Below are 18,010 nucleotides of genomic sequence, written 5' to 3'. Positions count from 1 at the left end.
TTTTACAAGAAAGCAAGAATGGATTATTTCTGTTCTTGCACTTTAACCACTGTATCCTAAGTCTTGGATGGCTTCTAGAAAAGGCACTAAAAGTCAACAAGTAGTACACTGAACCTTTTTCATATTTGTGTTACTGGTGTAAAGACAAACCACTCTGAAATGGAATCAATCCATGTCATTCTTCAAAATGCTGCAGGCTACTTTTGAAAGGTAATTTGCCTCAACTATTCTTTTGGACACATCTATGGTCTTTTACCTGTAGACCGTGGAGCATCTGCTGAGTTCTCTTGTTCCACCTTCTTTCTTCTTGATCTTGGTCCCCTCCTTGACCCTCTTCTTCCTAATATTAAACAAGAGAGAGATCAATACAATTTATTACACAGCATTTGCAGTAAGGAGACTGTGGAAGATTGTGGGTTCGCTTCCCGGTTCCTCCCTGTGTGGATAGCGCTTTGAGTACTGAGAAAAGCGCTATATAAATGTAATAGTTAATTATTATTATTATTTGTGCCTGTCTATCACCATTTTGGAAACTGATGACTTAATAAAAAGATACATGCAAAAAATAAATCAAAATTCAAACTAAAAAAGGAAAATAGAGTAGCACTGCATGCTTTAAGAAATGGTTATGACATTCACAGAGTAAATATTTAAAAGTCCAGGACGATGATCAACTGGTATTTTTTATACGCGCTGCTGTATTAAACAACCAATTTATTTGCCTTGCTAGTGGGTATTTAGTATCATGCATACTCTCAGGAAAGTTACATTTCAGTATGCAACTAAAGGGGTAAACAGCTTTGTGGAACAGCTGTATGCAAACTTTATTTTCTGGAAAGTAACAGAATACTATGCTAGAGAATAAAAACACCCAGATGCAAGAGAGGAGTTGTACTCCCCTAAGCAAGTTGCTTTTTCAATAGCAGCAGAGTAACAAGAAAAACTGTAATGCATACTAAGGTGGCAAGTTGTACCAGTTCTGAAAAAAGTACTAAAAACCCCAAGCAAGCATCAGCTTTCCTCTCAATCCTTGCCCCTGATACACTCCACTGCATGTATTGTAGAAAAACACCAGTTTCATAGACTTGATGAAACAAAACCATGGGTCATACTCAAGGGAACACTCCAGGGATGCTGGAGTAAGACGCAGGATTTTAGAGTTGTCCACTATTTTCTTCTGAACTATTTTGGTACCATTATAGTGGTTCAGAAGCTGGCATTGATGCCCAAGTCAAAATTTTAGTACCAATCCAACACTGATCCATTTGTAAGAATTTTTTTTTTTAACATATTGGGCACAGTTTACCACTCTACTAACATTTTTTGATTAGAACTTAATTTTCCTCAACGTATGTTATTGTGTTAAGGTATAAAGACTGACAATTCACAATATGCACAATAAATGCATCCTTTGCTTGGTAATACACTTATACTCTAAAGAGATACTGCAACCCTTTGCACGTGCTGAAGATTAGATTATCTGTCACATACATTCAGTGGTTGCAAACAGTGAGTAAGGTTACACAGGTTGATGTAAAGGGACAGGCAAAAGCAGGTTTACAGTTGTGAGTATGCAAAACAGAGTTTATTTTTGTATTTATTTGTATTATTTGTCATCTTCTTCTTATTATTATTAGCAAGTAGACTACAAGAATGTGCAAATAATGAAGGCCGGTAAATTTGAACACTTAAGAGATTATACCTAAGGGCACTGTGCCACTGTGACATTCGTTTGAGTTAACCAAGTTAATAAAGCTATTAAGGTAATAGAGCTATTATAATAATCATAACCTGCATTTCCTTTTTCGATAAAACCAACTGTAAACCTACTTTTACCCACCCATGTGTATGAGTGTGTATATATATATACATATACACACACACACCCATACTGTATATATTTAAAAAAAAAAAAAAAACTGTCTATACACAAGTTATGATAAATTGCTAACTACTTTTTTGGAGTAAATGCTGTAAAAAAGGGCAAACAAACACATGAAGAATTCTATCCATAGATTTCAAAGGGACTACAGCCGATTGCTTTATATGAAACAGACAGAAGCCTATAGACACTGAGCTTAATGACGGAGTAAAGGAATGAGTAATTTTAAAATCACAATATTGTAAAGATTTACTTTAAAAGTGCATTTAAAACTCCACATAGAGGCTTCCATTAAATAAAATATAAGGAATGAAGCTTCCTTGTGAAGCACTAAAATAGTAGTGTAACATCTCTGGCGTTAAATCCTAATTTTATTACCCGTTTTTTGAAAAGCAATGCCTACAATAAAGGCACAGCCACTATCCAAAGACTTCTTTCTGTATACACTTCACCCAATCTGTTGGAATACTACATTTAAAAGTAGGCACTGATAATTTTAATAATGATAATGTATGTTCTGTTCGTTTGTTGCTGTTATTCAGTCCCTAATACCCTGCCAATTCCACTTTATAAGAATTTTGAAAATTAATTGGTAATTAGTCATCAGAAGGCAACCAACTGTGTGGAATATCCACTTTTCAATAGTAGTTTTAAATATTAGAAAAGGCCATCTTTGCCAAGTGCAATTAGAAGGGAAAAAAATGACCTCCTCCTCTTCCTCTTCATCTTTCTTTTCCTTGGTTTTCTCGCCCAACAAGTCAAGTTCTGGAATCAACTGGCTTATGTTCTGTGGTTCTTCAGGTGGGATCTCCACTGGTGGTATCTCCAATTGCTGCTCCATAGGTACTTGTGGTGTCTGCTGCTGCTGCTGTTCAAGTGGAATCTGTTCTATTGGTGGCTCCAGTCCAGTTAGCTGTTGAGGAAAAGCAAAATTTAACTGTCTTCAAAAAAACAGTAGAAGAGTAGAAAAATGTGCTATTAAAGTTGTATCCAAGAATGCAATTAAGTCAGTTCAATATCTCTACAATAATAAAAATCTTCAAGCTAAGAACAGTTAAGCAGTTTTACATATAACTACAAAAAAACTTCTCTCATGATCATTTAGCAGAGGTTTGTGAAGAAATGCCCCCGAGGATCCTCTATTATTACAGCAATACACGTTTATGTCATCTCCCTGTGACTGCTCTTTATCCTTAGCCAAATCATAAGTCTTCCTTCTTTATAGTTTTCTTTTTGTTAGAAATTGTGCGTATTTGTTATAATATTTATGCATTTATTTATTTATTTATCTACTGAGCTTCTGTAAAAAGCCAAAGATTTTCCTTGGGACAAGTAAATTCAATTAGCAGTACAGCGACATACTTTTGTTTGCAAATATATACACCCATGTTGTGTTAAACAAAATGTTCTCAGAACTATTTTAAAAGTTTGCAGCTTCTTAAACGTTAAATGATTTTTAGCATCATCTTCACATCTGCCACTTTCTGTGTACCTTAAAAAGGTAAAGTACATAAACTTACAGACAGATTTGTCTCTCCTTCTTGAGACTTGCGCTTAATTCTCTGAGGTGGTGGTGGTGGCATTATGGACTCATCCAAAGCTGACCTGCTGCCTTCCATCATTGAATCTTGCAGACGGCTTGGTTCTTCAACAATAGTTTGATCTAGATATTAAAAATACCAACATGTTTTAAAAAATGTTCACAGATGTTAAAGTGCAGAGACAATTATGAAACCAGTCCCCAACTTAAATGAAACGTGTAAAAATGCCAAATTTTAACTATTTCATGCTGCAGACTAATTTTATACTTTAACTGGAACCTTTGTATTTTACTAGCTAGTTTCAAATTACCTTCTGTTCTGTGGCATAGTGATTAAGGCTTTGGACTTCAAACCCTGGGGTTGTGGGTCCAAATCTTGCTACTGACACTGTGTGACCAACATCAAGTCACTTGACCTGCCTGTGCTCCTTCAATTGGGAGCCCAAAAAAAGAAATGTAACCAACTGTATCAAATGTAAGTTGCCTTGGATAAAGGAGTCAGCCAAAAAAAGTAAATCTAACTTTCTAACATTTGAGTAATTGTTCAAAATACAACAACTAAGCTTGGAATGGGTAGAATTTATATTATGTCAAAAGTTAAAACATTACCATATTTAAAGTACTAAACTAGAAAACTGTCACCAAATTGAAGTATTAACACACATAATACAACTTTAAATGGTATTCTGTTGCATAATAAAATTCCAGGAGCTAATAATGCAGGCAGTATTAGCAAAAATATCATGCAAGAGTGTGAGGTTCTACTATTGTTTTTTAAATGTCAGTTAATTACAAGTCAAGATGGGAAGCATGAACTGGTACAGCGTGTTGCCACACCCACTACACAACGAAACCAACTCAGGAAACTGGTTTGCAACCCCCCAGGGAGATACGCGGTCCAGTCCCACCCTCCAGAAATGACCCTCTATCTGCCACACCCAGGTGTTACATGGGCGACCCCTTGGCCTGGTCCAACCACTCAGGTCCCCAACAATGAGGATCTTACGAGCTGGATCACCCTCTGGGAAACGTGCCACATGGCCATAGTGCCGTAACTGACGCTCCATCACAATGCAGGTCATGTGCCTCATTCAGGACTCCATGAGCAACCGCTAATTCGACACAAAGTCGAATCAATGGTACCCAAGGATTTTCCAGAGAGGCACAGTACCAAAGGAGTACAGTCTTTGTCTCAGGTCACTGGATAGCGTCCATGTCTCACAACCATATAGAAAGACAGGAAGGACCAGGATTCTAAAGACTTGGACCTTCATCCTTTTGCAGAGATATCAGGAGCGCCACACACCCCTTTCCAGCAACCTCATGACCCTCCGTGCTCTCCCAATCCATCTACTGAATTCATAGGAAGAGTCATCAGAGACATGAATGTCACTGCCAAGGTAAGTAAACCTCTCAACGAAGTCGACGCTCTCTCCACAAACAGACACACTGCTGATGGCCGTGCCCAAGAGGTCATTAAAGGCCTGGATCTTGGTTTTTATCAGGACATTCGCAAGCCCAGACACTCAGACTCCTCACTCAGTCTCTCGAGCGCCCCGATCAGAGCCTCCATTGACTGCGTGAAGATCACAGCATCATCAGCAAAGTCAAGATCCGCGAGTCTTTCTTCACCAACAGATGTCCCCCAGCCGCTGGACCCCAAGTTCTTGCCAAACACCCAGTCCATACAAGCACTGAACAGAGCAGAAGACACCGATGACAAACCCCAGAATCAAGTGGGAAAAACGCAGAGGTCCTGGTCGATGGTAGACCTTTTCGGCATAAAACCAGACTGCTACACTACCTGTAGGTGAGCAAGTGATCACTGATCCTATTGAGGACGATCCTAGCAAGAACCTTACCCGGCACCGAGAGCAGTGTTTTCCCCCTTATAGCTGCTGCAATCCAGGCGATCACACTTCCCTTTTCAGATAGGGACGACAAGTCCCATTTTCCAGTCAGGTGGGATGATGCCAGTCTCCCAAATGGAAGCAAAGATTGATTGCAATGCCAGGACAACAGCCTTACCACCAGCCTGGGGAAGTTCACCCCGGATACCACAGATCCCTGCAGCCTCCCCCCACCCCACCCTCAGCTGGTTCACCACCTGTGCAATCGCAGTGAGACTACAGGCAATGTTAAAGTTTGAATATGATTCACAGTACAAAAAAAAAAAATTGTAGAAGCATTGAATTTTATATCCTATCAACAGACTGCAGTTCTCGTCAGTCATGAAGTTAACAGATAGAACTCTGATCCATTACTTTGTACAAGTTTATTTCAGATGCAGAGGCATTTTTTTTGCAGTCTTACAAATTTTTATGATGCCCGCATGCTTATTACATGCTTATTATTCCCTTCGCCTCTCAGAAGAGCATCCACTAGTTATAGTCCTCTGTGGTCAGATGAAACCTCCTAGCTTACTTTTCAGTCAGTGTAACAGAATTGTCCTTATTACAATGCTACTTGATCACAAAACACTACTTAACTGGAAGAATCTAGTAGTGAAAGTGAAGGCGGAGTGGTGGCTCTGAGGCTAGGGAACTGCACTGGCAATCGGAAGGTTGCCGGTTTGAATCCTGTAAATGCCAATAGGGACTCTGCTCTGTTGGGCCCTTGAGCAAGGCCCTTAACCTGCAATTGCTGAGCACTTTGAGTAGTGAGAAAAGCACTGTGTAAATGCAAGGAATTATTATCATGGCAACCTTTATTGGGCACAGATCTTGAAATTAGCCCAATTTTTCTTTTTTTTTCCCTTTTTCTTATTAGCTCTGATGTAAAAATGAAGCTTGAGATGTCATACCTTGCACCATTACATTTGTTCATATTGTTTATTAATTATAATAAAAGATACCCCATCCTAATTACCTAGATAAACTACATAATATACAGCAGGATATAAACTTTTATACAGCACCCTACAAAGTAAATACTTACCAATAATGTCCCTTTGCTGCTGCTGCTGCTCTTCACGTGGAACTTCTGGATTCTCAAACTCCTTGAAGAATTCATCTAAACTGTCTGCTTCACCACCCTTTCTCCGCTTCCTAAGGTCATCTGGAACCAGTGGGGTGAGGCAACGTGTGAACATCTGAAAATGTAAAAAGTGTATTTAATGAGCAGAATATGAACATATAACACACATTTTTTTCCAAAATGCTAAATGTAAAGGTCTTATTTTTATTCGCAAAAGTAATACTACTTTATAGGAAGTGCTCTGCCATTATTTGTGCACTTTCATAAACTTGCATCCTATGACTGGTCTTAATTTTCAACTTGCAAAAAATAGTTATTTATAAATGTTATGGAGTAGGGATGGATTGAAATTATCAATAAACTGATTCTCAGTGGCATCCAATTTTAATTTCAAACTCTAAAGAAAAACTGCCTTATGGACCTGCTCTTGATGCAAACAGTTTTTATCTTTCACAGGGCACTGGTTTTACCTACCATATCCCAAATCCCTGTAAAATACTACGGACACATCACCCCCAAGCCCAAGAAGACAGACAGATGGATATAAGCTACAACCAACTAATCCGTTATCTTTTCTAACTTTTTTCCAGCAAACCTCCAGCCTCCAAGTGTAAAAGCCTGGACTTATCTGGCTTTTGGTCTTCTTGAGTCACTTTTTCATGCCTATATACCGTTTTAAAGACAATTATTTACATCGTCGTTGAAAATGAAACACCTCTATTTAGTCACTCACATCTACTTTGATTCATCTTGTCCTTATTTTTCCTGAATAATGAGAACGTCTTGGGTGGTTACTCATGCATTATTAATGTGGTACAATACTTGTAACACCTTCCTTAACACACACTGCAACATATAATTTATGTTTTGTAGGAAACTTACCACCACCAACAGTAATAAATGCTAAATCAGCATTTTATCCCATAGAATAATATATAAAGTAAATGCATGTTTAAAAAATAAGTGTTGCTAAGGTGCACTGAAAAAGCCTTCTTGATAGAGGACATCACCTTCAACAGTCTGCCGTTCCAAAGAGGCTGTGCTGGCAATGAAAAAAGTTTTTCAACCCCACCAGTTTCTTTCCACATCATTAGCTTTTTAGTAGGAGGAGCCAGATCCAAGGTGGTGACAATGTCCGAGTAATCGCTTAGCTGTGCACGGATTGTTTTGCTGTCCAGTTCTTTCACACTGTCCACAATCAGCTTCCTTTTCCTCTTAGCTTTGGTTTCCTTAACTGTAAATTAAAAAGCAAAATGATTTAATCTTTACACATCTTGGTACAATTAGAAAAGAAAAGACAAACTTAAGTTACTTGACTGAATATACAAGAACAATCTAGGAAACAATTTAAGGAACTGACCAGTAATATCGATAGGCTCCAAAGCAAAAGCTTCCTCCTCGTTGGGTACCAAGGTTGTCTGGTCAGTCATTATGGGAAGGGGTTCAACAGGATCTGCAGAATCAGGGCTATCTGGACCACCAGCTGCACAAACATTGAAAGAAATAAACATTTGTATTAAAATATAAATGATACAGCATATATCTATCTCATTAGTTGAATTAATGATGAGAAGTCCAAAACAAACGAGGACAGGGCTTGCACTGGCAAGTAGTAATATTTAGAAAATTCAAACAACTCAAAATTCCAAATGTTTTTAACTTAGCCAAAAGAAATCAAGCATGATAAATTTCAACAATGTAAAAAAAAAAAAAAAAAAAGCTTTAAACAGAACAATGAAGAGATTCAAGCTACTCGGAAATTCCTGTTACTGAAGGTTTACATTATTTATGCATATCCATGTAACACGGAGTATTTAAGTGTTGCAGCATGGGATTTGATATCCTTTACAAAATTAAATTTTCACACGTGCCAACAGTATCCCAGAGACATTCATCCACCTTAGTTTAAAACTTCTAATTCCAGCTTCACAAGAAATTTGCTAAAGATACTTTTTATTCATTAACAATAAATAGAATAAAACTTGATATTTATTATAAAATGTTTGATAGAATGGAACACTAAAATACAAATACTATACTACAAAGACTATACTTCATTAGAAGGCTGGCATCTTTCAACATCTGCAATAAGATTCTGCAGATGTTCAATCAGACGGTTGTGGCGAGCACCCTCTTCTACGTGGTGGTGTGCTGGGGAGGCAGCATAAAGAAGAGGGACGCCTCACACCTGGAAAAACTGGTGAGAAAGGCAGGCTCTATTGTAAGAAGGAGCTGGACAGTTTGACATCCGTGGCAGAGCGACGGGCGCTGAGCAAACTCCTGTCAATCATGGAGAATCCACTGCATCCACTGAACAGGATCATCTCCAGACAGAGGAGCAGCTTCAGCGACAGACTGCTGTCACCGTCCTGTTCCACTGACAGACTGAGAGACAGGAGACCCCACACTATGTGACTCTTCACTTCTACCCCATGGGTCTTCGGGGGTTGTTTTGGGTAAACGTTAACATTATACAAAGTTATTGTCCATTATACCTGCATTGTTATCACTTTTTAATTAAATTTTTTTTTTATCAGTATGCTACTGCTGGAGTATGGGAATTTCCCCTTGGGATTAATAAAGTCTGTAAATGTACAGACCTAAAGATATAGTTTAAAAGTATTTGTAAGAAAGTTTATCAAAATACTTGGGTAATTATGAAAAAGTGACTGGAATTTCTTTTTGAAGCTTCCCTTTCCATGCTAAAGTCCTTTCAACACAAGAAAAGCTGTCTTGTTGCAACAGCTTCACCAATTTGGTATTTAACCTAAACAAGAAAGCCAGACTCCCCTCCATCATGATAGCAGTTCTTCAGTCTGACTGCAGTTATTAGCCTCTCCTTTATATGAAGTGAAGCTTCCATTGGTTAAGTGTGGGAAGAAGAAAGTGAAATTATCTGTAACATTCTTAAGCATCCTTTGCCATGACTAGAGTGTTTAGCATCACACAAGGCACATCTGGCATGGCATTGTAATGTTAAGATGCAGAATTTGCAACTAATTTAAGATGTGCTATGTAAAATAATGTGAAAAATTTATAATGGCAAGTATTTGTGAAAATAATATTCAACGCTTCTAAAGGTTTATTTGCCATGGACTCTCTTAAAGATGTATGCAACACATGCTGGGAAGTAAATGTAATAATGTTGTGCTACATTGCACTGTACAGTGTAAGGCTACTTTGGAGTCAATTATTTTAAAGAACATACAAAAGGGTTCAGAAATGAGAACTTCTGGCAAAGACATCACTTGTGACTGTTGCTGCCACTTATCAGGCATTGCTTGGCGAAATGGAACAGCCTACTGCTCCTTCTAAAAAAGAAAACGATACATAATGCTCATAATCTGTCTGTGAAATATTTCACCTATGAAACACCGTTATGTTCCTCATGCAGAACCGTTACCAGTTACTGGTGTACCATTCGCCCTTTATTACACAAACAGGAAAAAAGCTTTAACTCGCCTCTTGTATTTTCTCTCTCATCTTTCATCAAATTTTCACTTCTACATTTTAAAGTAGAATTTTGTCCCCTTATTTTTACTGCCCTTTTTTTCATTAGGCACTACAAAATACAACACAGGCCATACTGCCAGATTAGGTTTATTGTGACATACATGTCATGTGGAGGCCTGACTACTGATTTTCATAGGTCATATTATAAATCTATGTTCTCACGGCCTAAAGACATTTCTTTTGGCTAATAAAATGAGGATAAGGGCAGCATTTAAAATTATTGCCTTTTCAAAATGCTGGTCAATGTATTTTCCAGCATTCATATCTTATTTATTTTAAATGCACTCATACAAATTAGAAAGCCAATAATTAAAACATAAGGAATTTGACATAAATAACTATCTAAACAGATAATTTGCAGAAAATACTCCCATACCTTGTCAGTGTTCACACTAACATTACTTGTTGGTGGAACAGTTAATTCCATTTCATAACACTCATGATATAATGATATTTACTGTTAGACCATTTAAAAACAAATCAAACAAAGTGCCTGTCATAATATGCAGTTACAAGATTCAAGAGACAAGCGTTCTCTTTTTAAATGAGACAATAAGATGGTATATTTGAAAACTTAACTTACGAGACATATCATCAAAGTCGTCCTCATCATGAGCTTGATCTTGAGGCATCATAACTCCACTCTCAGTCATAGCTGGAGGGTCATCAAAAATACCTCCATCTTCATTGCTTATTAGTTTGTCAACTGTTAAAATATCAACAGGTCACGCTGAATACCAAAAACACTTTTTTTAATCTGAAAATAATTCCACAATATGATGTATGAAAGAATTTACTTCTAATACAACCATAAGACTGTATTACTGTGAAAGGGTCAGCTGCACAAAGTGTAGTAACATTTGCCAATACTTATTTAGTCAAGTCTATTTAGTCTAGTCAAAATGATGACAAATACGGTAATTATGACAATTGGGAATTCACAGAATTCTTATTATATATTGAAGATGTCCATATAAAGGTGAAACTAAGATCAGATATGCCTACCAAGAATGCCACCATCATTGGTGTCCATAGGATTATCCCCAAAGCTGTCATCTTTGTATTGGTCATCATATTCAAGGTGATTGGTCTTCTCGTTAAGATGACTTGTGTTTGGCTCAGTCTCCAGCAAAAGGTTATTAGAAGTGGAGCCATGTATTATGTCAACTTCAAATGCGTTTTCATCACGCATTATTTCCCGATCGTCCATTCCAAAGTCTACTGTAAGTGGAAAAAATGAATATAAAGTACTTTGTATTAGATATTTACTCATAGAAGGTACACCTACTATTTAAAATACAGACAAAAGTAGTTGGACAGTTGCACTTTAATTAACCTATAATCACTGCTAACTTGTCAATTTAAGAGCAACCCCCCTTAAGGACAGCATGTGAATAAATCTGTGAGACAAACTGTGATATGGAATCAGATTAATTAGTTTGTCCCTGTTAATATATTTAACTCATAAAGCATAAACAATTCTGCTCAGTAAGTACCTGGGTAGCAATATTAATTCATGTGAACATCACCGGCCATTTTCATCTACAGTACAAAGCAAAACAGTGAGACAAATCACAATATTCACTTTCACTTTTTGCTTGTCATAAGGACTGAGTGAGTCCACACCTCATGGAATTGTGGAGTTGTCACACAGTAGGGCTTAAATTAATGCCCACAACCAGCACGCTATTAGTCACCTTTTACATTAAAGTTAAGATTTCTTTTTAATAATTGGGGGAAAAAAAACCCTAAAGCTGCAATTAGTAAGTAAATATGTTCATTGATATTCTAACCATTTACTGAGTACTGCAGCATTAAATCTTAATGTTTCTTCCATTTAATTAACACCTATAAATGGAAAAAAGAGATCTTTATGATAATATAATGGGGAAATGTGGTAACCGAGTAGGATCTGACATTGGCATTTCTTCCATCGGTTCAGTCAATATGAAGTAATCTAATCAATGAGAAAAAAATCCATACTATTTGTAAAGTCACTTTAGGGTTTGAAAGGAAACCAAAACTGCAAAATCTATAAAATAATTCCTGGTGGAAGATGATTAAAACCAGGTACTTGAAATTATGAAGCATAGCAAAATGTCTACTGTTGCATTCCTGCAGTCATCACTGCAACAGAAAGGATCTTTTAACCAAGTACCCAGACTTCTTTTTACACACCATGTTGGCAAAGCTGAAGAAAGATTTAATACACTTAATCCTTTTTATACAAAGGCAGGCAGGGACAAGTTATTTATTTCCCCCCCCAATTAATGAGGTGATTATTACATTATCACATTTACTGTTTGTTACCCAAAGTGCCAATTCATGCTTCTGCCAAACATGTTTTGTTTTTTTAGTTTTTTTAATAAAACAACAGTTGTTTGGAGCTAGAGTTTTTTTGTTTTTGTAATTTAATGTGTTTTTATCTGAGAGAAAACAAACTCTAGTGAAATGTGGAAACAGGCAGTTAAATTCCAAAATGTGCCTAAATATTTAGATGACCACTAAAGCCTACCAAAAAGTGATGCATTTATTTTCAAAAGCTACAAACAATGTAGCTCAAAGTCTAATAAATGTTAAGCTTTTGATGCATTTTACAGTACACTGGAGGAACAACAGTGTTGCTGGTGTGTGTGTTGTGTGATCCTAGAATAGTTCCAGATAACTTGATAGTGAAGATCATTTACTAGGTCAGTACAGCAGCATTCTGCTCCAAAATTACAATTCTTCAGTTTTCAGTTTAGCACTCAAATGATCAGTGTATTCAAGTAGCATGGTGTAACATCAAGTGTTATATTAAACCATTTGTACCAAAATGTTTACTTTCGTAACCCCTTTTTCTTAGCAGACAATATGAAAAGCATCATAATCAGAGATTTTATACTACGACAGGTAAACTTATTAGAATTTAGAATGAAAATTAAGAAGGCTTGCAGTTAGTGTGTCTTGCATCATTCACAGACACAGCCCAATTTGCTTAAATGTTGGAACAATGAAAAGGAATGAGTGAAAGGACTTCTATTCTTCAGAGTTGATACATACAGTATTCAAAGCTCTTAAGTTCAAAAAAGTGTAATGTGAAATTAACAAAACAACACTTGTCACTTACCAAAGTCAGTATCTTGCAACAGATTGAGGGTTGTTACCTCCTCTCTCATAGTAATTTCTTCCACTCTACTCTGGTTCAGTGAGAACTGCTGGGCAACATCAATATCACTTAAAAAAAAAAAAAGTGCAAATTATGTAACACATTTATTAAATTTAAAATCTACATCTACAGACAGATACAGCAAACCACTTTTAGATGTCATTTAAATTGGTACAGTTTGCCAACCTGCTCGATACTGTCCACTGTGCCTACAAGTTTAAGTTAGGACCAACTTCAAAATCGGACATTAATTCTTATTTTAAGCCAAGCCAAAATTAAAATAGGTGGCTTACTATAGCCGTGTCTATGCAGTGCTTATTTCATAATATTAAAAAACAAACTAACTGCAGTGGTAGCTTTTATTTTTAATTATTTGGCTTCAATTCAACTCACTTTTATGTACTTAATTGGTTCTTTATTTTAACAAGTAGCTGAAATTAGATTCCAATAACATGGTAAGCAATAGCTAATGTGATACCATTTTCAATACAACACCTTATAAAATACCCAGGGAAAACATATCAAGATCTTTAATCAAAAATACTGTATATGCGGGCAAGTAAATTTTTTCTTCCTTCCCACTGAGCGTAGAAGGCCCACACACATCATAAAACATTTAATTAACTCTTCATTTCACCATTCATAACTACATTCTGCAAAGCAAGAAGTACACTTTAAATATACAGAATATAATTTTGAGTAGGTGAGCAAGAAAGATGTATACAACTTTGTGACTACAGTAATCCCTCGCTATATCGCGCTTTGATTTTCGCGGTTTCACTCTATCGCGGATTTTAAATGTAAGCATATCTAAATATATATCACAGATTTTTCACTGGTTCGCCGCTTTCTGCGGACAATGTGTCTTTTAATTTAGGTTACATGCTTCCTCAGTTTGATTGCCCAGTTGATTTCATACAAGGGACGCTATTGGCGGATGGCTTAGAAGCTACCCAATCAGAGCATGTATTACATATTAACTAAAACTCCTCAATGCTATAAGATATGCTTCCCGCGCTGTGCTTGTTTGCTTCTCTCTATCTTTCTCGCTCTCTCTGCCTGACGGAGGGTGTGAGCAGAGGGCTGTTTGCACAGAGGACACGGACGCTCCTCTACAAAATGCCGCTTTATCGCGGTGCTTCTGTATACTTAAAAGCACGTATTGATTTTTTGATTGTTTGCTTTTCTTTGCGAGCGCTCTCTCTGAAATTCTCTGCTCCTGACACGCTCCTTTATGACGGCGCTCCTTTGAAGATAAGATATGTTTGCTTTCTTTTAATTGTGAGAAAGAACTGTCATCTCTGTCTTGTCATGGAGCACAGTTTAAACGTTTGACTAAAGGGTGTTATTTCATGTCTAGAGGGCTCTAATAATGTTAACAGGGTGGGAGAGTTTATAAGGGCTTAAAATATATAAAAATAACCACACAAACATATGGTTTCTACTTCGCGGATTTTCACCTATCGCGGGGGGGTCTGGAACGCAACCCCCGCAATCGAGGAGGGATTACTGTAGTTCCATTGCCAATCCTGAAGTATTTAGTTCAAGGTACCTTTAATAATACTTTGACAAGCAGAAATGCAAATTACAAATTTCTAATTATATTGTGATCATTCAAAATTAAGAGTAATTTGTCTACAATTTGACTACAAAATACTGCATTTTACATAGCAAAATTATAGTTAAGATGCACTTTCAGACCTGAAAATATCTGTAAATCTAATCTAAACTCAGTCAGGTTTCATTAGCCAAAAATAAAAACAGATATCTGAAAATTCACAATATCCAAATAACAGATGTTTCTAACTTGCAGTATGACAAGCCAAAATGAAACTGTAGATAACTAAAATAGTAATTTGAAATAAACACAACACATGTGATTCAATTTTAAGTATGGTGACGTGGTTTTATAAATGGGCACAGACTTTAGAGGATTGCTTTGTTAATTCAAAACTCTACAGCAATGATAAGTACAAAATATGTTTTGTTCACCTCTACTTGTCTGGTGCGTACATCAAGCAGTATAAATTTAATAGGAGGACTAGTACATTTTTTAATGCTACTATTTCTTTATAGAGTCAAAATGTTTTAGCGAAATCTCAGGCTTGCAAGAAGCAACTAAGTGTCAATAACACAAAGGATGCACGAAAAAACAACAGACACCAACTCAAATTTAAGCACAACAAAAAAAGGTGAAAAGTATGTTATAATGGGCAAACCAATTAAAATATAATTTGCATTTTGTTTCCAAGGTGAAAATTTACATGATGACATTTAAATGTAATTTTTTTTCAGCACATGGTTAGAAGTGTCACACAAGTAACCTGGATTAATTCTTAAAAGTAAGCAGGCCTTACTCTAGATCAGGCAATGGTTGGTCAAAATCATGAAACTCTTCAGGAAGAGTAATTGCATTGTATGCAGCTTCTCTGTTCTCCTCTGGCAAATCTACCACACCTGAAAAGAAAAAAACCCCAAATCAACAATGTTCCAATTGTTCTTGGAAGGTAGTATACACAGATAAACAAATAACATTAGTATTTAATTCTGCTTAGGATAAAACAGCATAATGGAATATTAACTTGAGAACTCACAGACAATGCACAACTTTAAAGTCAGGGGTTGAAAAGCATTTGTTACAAAATCAAGAGGCAATGTTAATCATTAATATTAAACACTGAACCCAAATTCTAATTTAAAAAAAGGTACATTTACAAAAACCTAAATATAGAAATACCCCAATTTAGTTAGGTCTCAAAAGTACATACTTTTGTACAATAGAAGTATTTAACTATTTACAAATTAAACACTAAAGAGTAACTGTTATATACACATTACCTGGACGAAAAGCCATTTTTATCTTTATAAATGCCTCATTACAGTCAGCTAAGAGGTATTTAGCTTTTCTGTGATAAATCCGTACAACTCCCAAGAGAAGGTGGCCTGAAGTCCTCAATGCCATTTTTACCTAAAGAATAAAAAAAGATTTTACATTACTCGTTCCATACTTTTATAATAAACTGTCATATATAACATTAAAATAGAAGGAAAAAAAAAAACTCAAGGTACAGCTTTACCTTTGGAGAAATGATGCTTTCCACACTGCTCTCCAGATTGCATTCAAACACATGGGCTTTAGTGAGTTTCTTATCCCAATGGGCCGCTAGCCAAATTTTGGCTAACGGCCCTCTCTTGCTAAGCACGAAGTGGGCATAAAACATTGTCCCAGCTCCTTATCACAGCAAGAGAGGAACCTTCAAAAAGAAAAAGTAAATATGTGTTAAAGGTCACAAGGATGGCAAATGCTTTTTTGCATATAACAAAAAGTAAACATGCAGATATATTAAAAATCAATATTCATACATTCTGGAAGCCATCATCATCACATGCTGCATTCTAAAATCATAATTATCTATTAAAGTCTACTCAATCTTTTAATTTTCCTTTCTGTAGAGAACCAACCTCTTGATACCAAACCTAATATTAGAATGCAAAGAGCAAAAATCAAGACAGCCATTTGAAAGAAAAAAAGGCTTAACATACGGACTTAATTAGTCCTATACAGGCACCTATTATAGCTTTCAAGAAAAGGAAGTGTCACATAAATTTATTATTTTAATATCTGTTATCCATGTTTATAGTGAATGGATTTTTATACTGCATTTCTAACTGGGATCAGGTGACTAAACTGATATTTAAGGAGTTCAGAGAGTGCTCCAATGGAGGGCCTTCCTAGGACGGGGCCTGTAGTCAGTCTCTTGGTGGAGATGCCAGATGAGCTTATCTGGCTGGCACTCAGGGTTAAGACACAGGAAGCTGTCCCTACCTATGAGTAGAGGCTCAAGTACCGAGTACCTGCCAGCAACCAAAAATGGAAGCACAATGGCTGGTTGTGACAGAAATTTGTCATTTTATCATTGAATTTTCCTCTATCGCAACCCCATACTGAAGTAAAGATATGCAAAAGGGCACCTGCACACTAGGTTTCCAAAGTAACAAGCTTTTTGTTTTCATATTTTTCAATGATTTAATCTAACAGACCAATGAATGCTAAAACTATGGAAGACAATGAAATGTACTTATTACAATATTAGTATTTGTTGAATGATTTGCAATATATATTTTAATATATTATTGTTTCCTGCTTCTTTAAATGTAATGTGTGGGCTTTAAATAATGATTGTTAGGTACTCTGTTTACAGAACTAATTTATTTCCAGATGGAATAAGTTTAAATCATTATACAAAATAAACTTTACAATAAAATGTGGAACTGCACACATCATCTATATAACCTGGTGTAATTAAAATCATTGTTAGCTTAAAAAAAACAAAAAAGAAAGCGCAACTACACTGATTAAAAAAAATATATACATTTTAATACATATGTATGTATGACACTAACTATGCCCCATACATCCTACATATCTCAGTCCAAAAAGACACAACGTAAGTAGTTGAACCCCATATTTAGAGGACAATACAGTGGTACCTCGGTTCACGAACCTCTCAGTACACGTACAAATCTGTTTACGACCAAAAAGTTCGCCAAACTTTTGCCTCGGTTCACGACCACACACTCGGTATACGAACAAGCCAGTTTCCCTTTCGGTTTGTACATGTTCAGTCTGTCCCTGTGCATTTCCTGTGCAGCGAGCGAGCGAGAGAGAGAGAGTGCAACACACACACAGGCCCATGAGACAGAGGCGCGCACACACAGGCACTCCAGGCTCGCGAAAGAAACACACACGAAAAGAGAAAGAGAGAGAGAGCGAGGGCTGGACACAAGTTAGAAAAGGCTGGTTTTTGTTTTCAGTTCTGTTTCCAGCGATCGGTTCATAGCATGCATTGTGTCAATGTTACTTTTCTTGGTGGTTTAATAAATTACGGATTTTTCAAATGTTCATTTTTTCCCTGTGCTTAAAACTCATCCATCCATCCATTTTCTAACC

General features: G+C 36.5%; 1 protein-coding gene across 3 annotated transcripts in view; it reads right to left on the bottom strand.

Moving 5' to 3' along the window:
• The window catches only part of LOC120516276 (double-strand-break repair protein rad21 homolog), a 34,045-nt gene that overhangs the window by 1,824 nt on the left and 14,211 nt on the right, over positions 1–18,010 (bottom strand). The window contains exons 2-13 of one of the 3 annotated variants that reach the window (XM_039737836.1): positions 16,137–16,313; positions 15,898–16,027; positions 15,417–15,516; positions 13,021–13,127; positions 10,917–11,129; positions 10,495–10,617; positions 7,759–7,881; positions 7,409–7,632; positions 6,360–6,513; positions 3,403–3,545; positions 2,589–2,795; positions 257–340 (exon numbers count right to left, since the gene is read on the bottom strand). In XM_039737836.1, the coding sequence (XP_039593770.1) occupies positions 257–340; positions 2,589–2,795; positions 3,403–3,545; positions 6,360–6,513; positions 7,409–7,632; positions 7,759–7,881; positions 10,495–10,617; positions 10,917–11,129; positions 13,021–13,127; positions 15,417–15,516; positions 15,898–16,027; positions 16,137–16,280 (1,752 nt within the window). In that variant the 5' untranslated portion in view covers positions 16,281–16,313. Of the gene's footprint in view, positions 1–256; positions 341–2,588; positions 2,796–3,402; positions 3,546–6,359; positions 6,514–7,408; positions 7,633–7,758; positions 7,882–10,494; positions 10,618–10,916; positions 11,133–13,020; positions 13,128–15,416; positions 15,517–15,897; positions 16,028–16,136; positions 16,314–18,010 lie in introns of those variants that run through there. The other 2 variants (XM_039737833.1, XM_039737835.1) reach the window with 2 other exon arrangements.

Source organism: Polypterus senegalus, chromosome 16 (assembly GCF_016835505.1).
Source record: "Polypterus senegalus isolate Bchr_013 chromosome 16, ASM1683550v1, whole genome shotgun sequence".
Lineage (NCBI taxonomy): Eukaryota > Metazoa > Chordata > Cladistia > Polypteriformes > Polypteridae > Polypterus > Polypterus senegalus.
The sequence above is the reverse complement of the archived record's forward strand: the minus strand, read 5'-3'. Positions and strand labels throughout refer to the sequence as shown.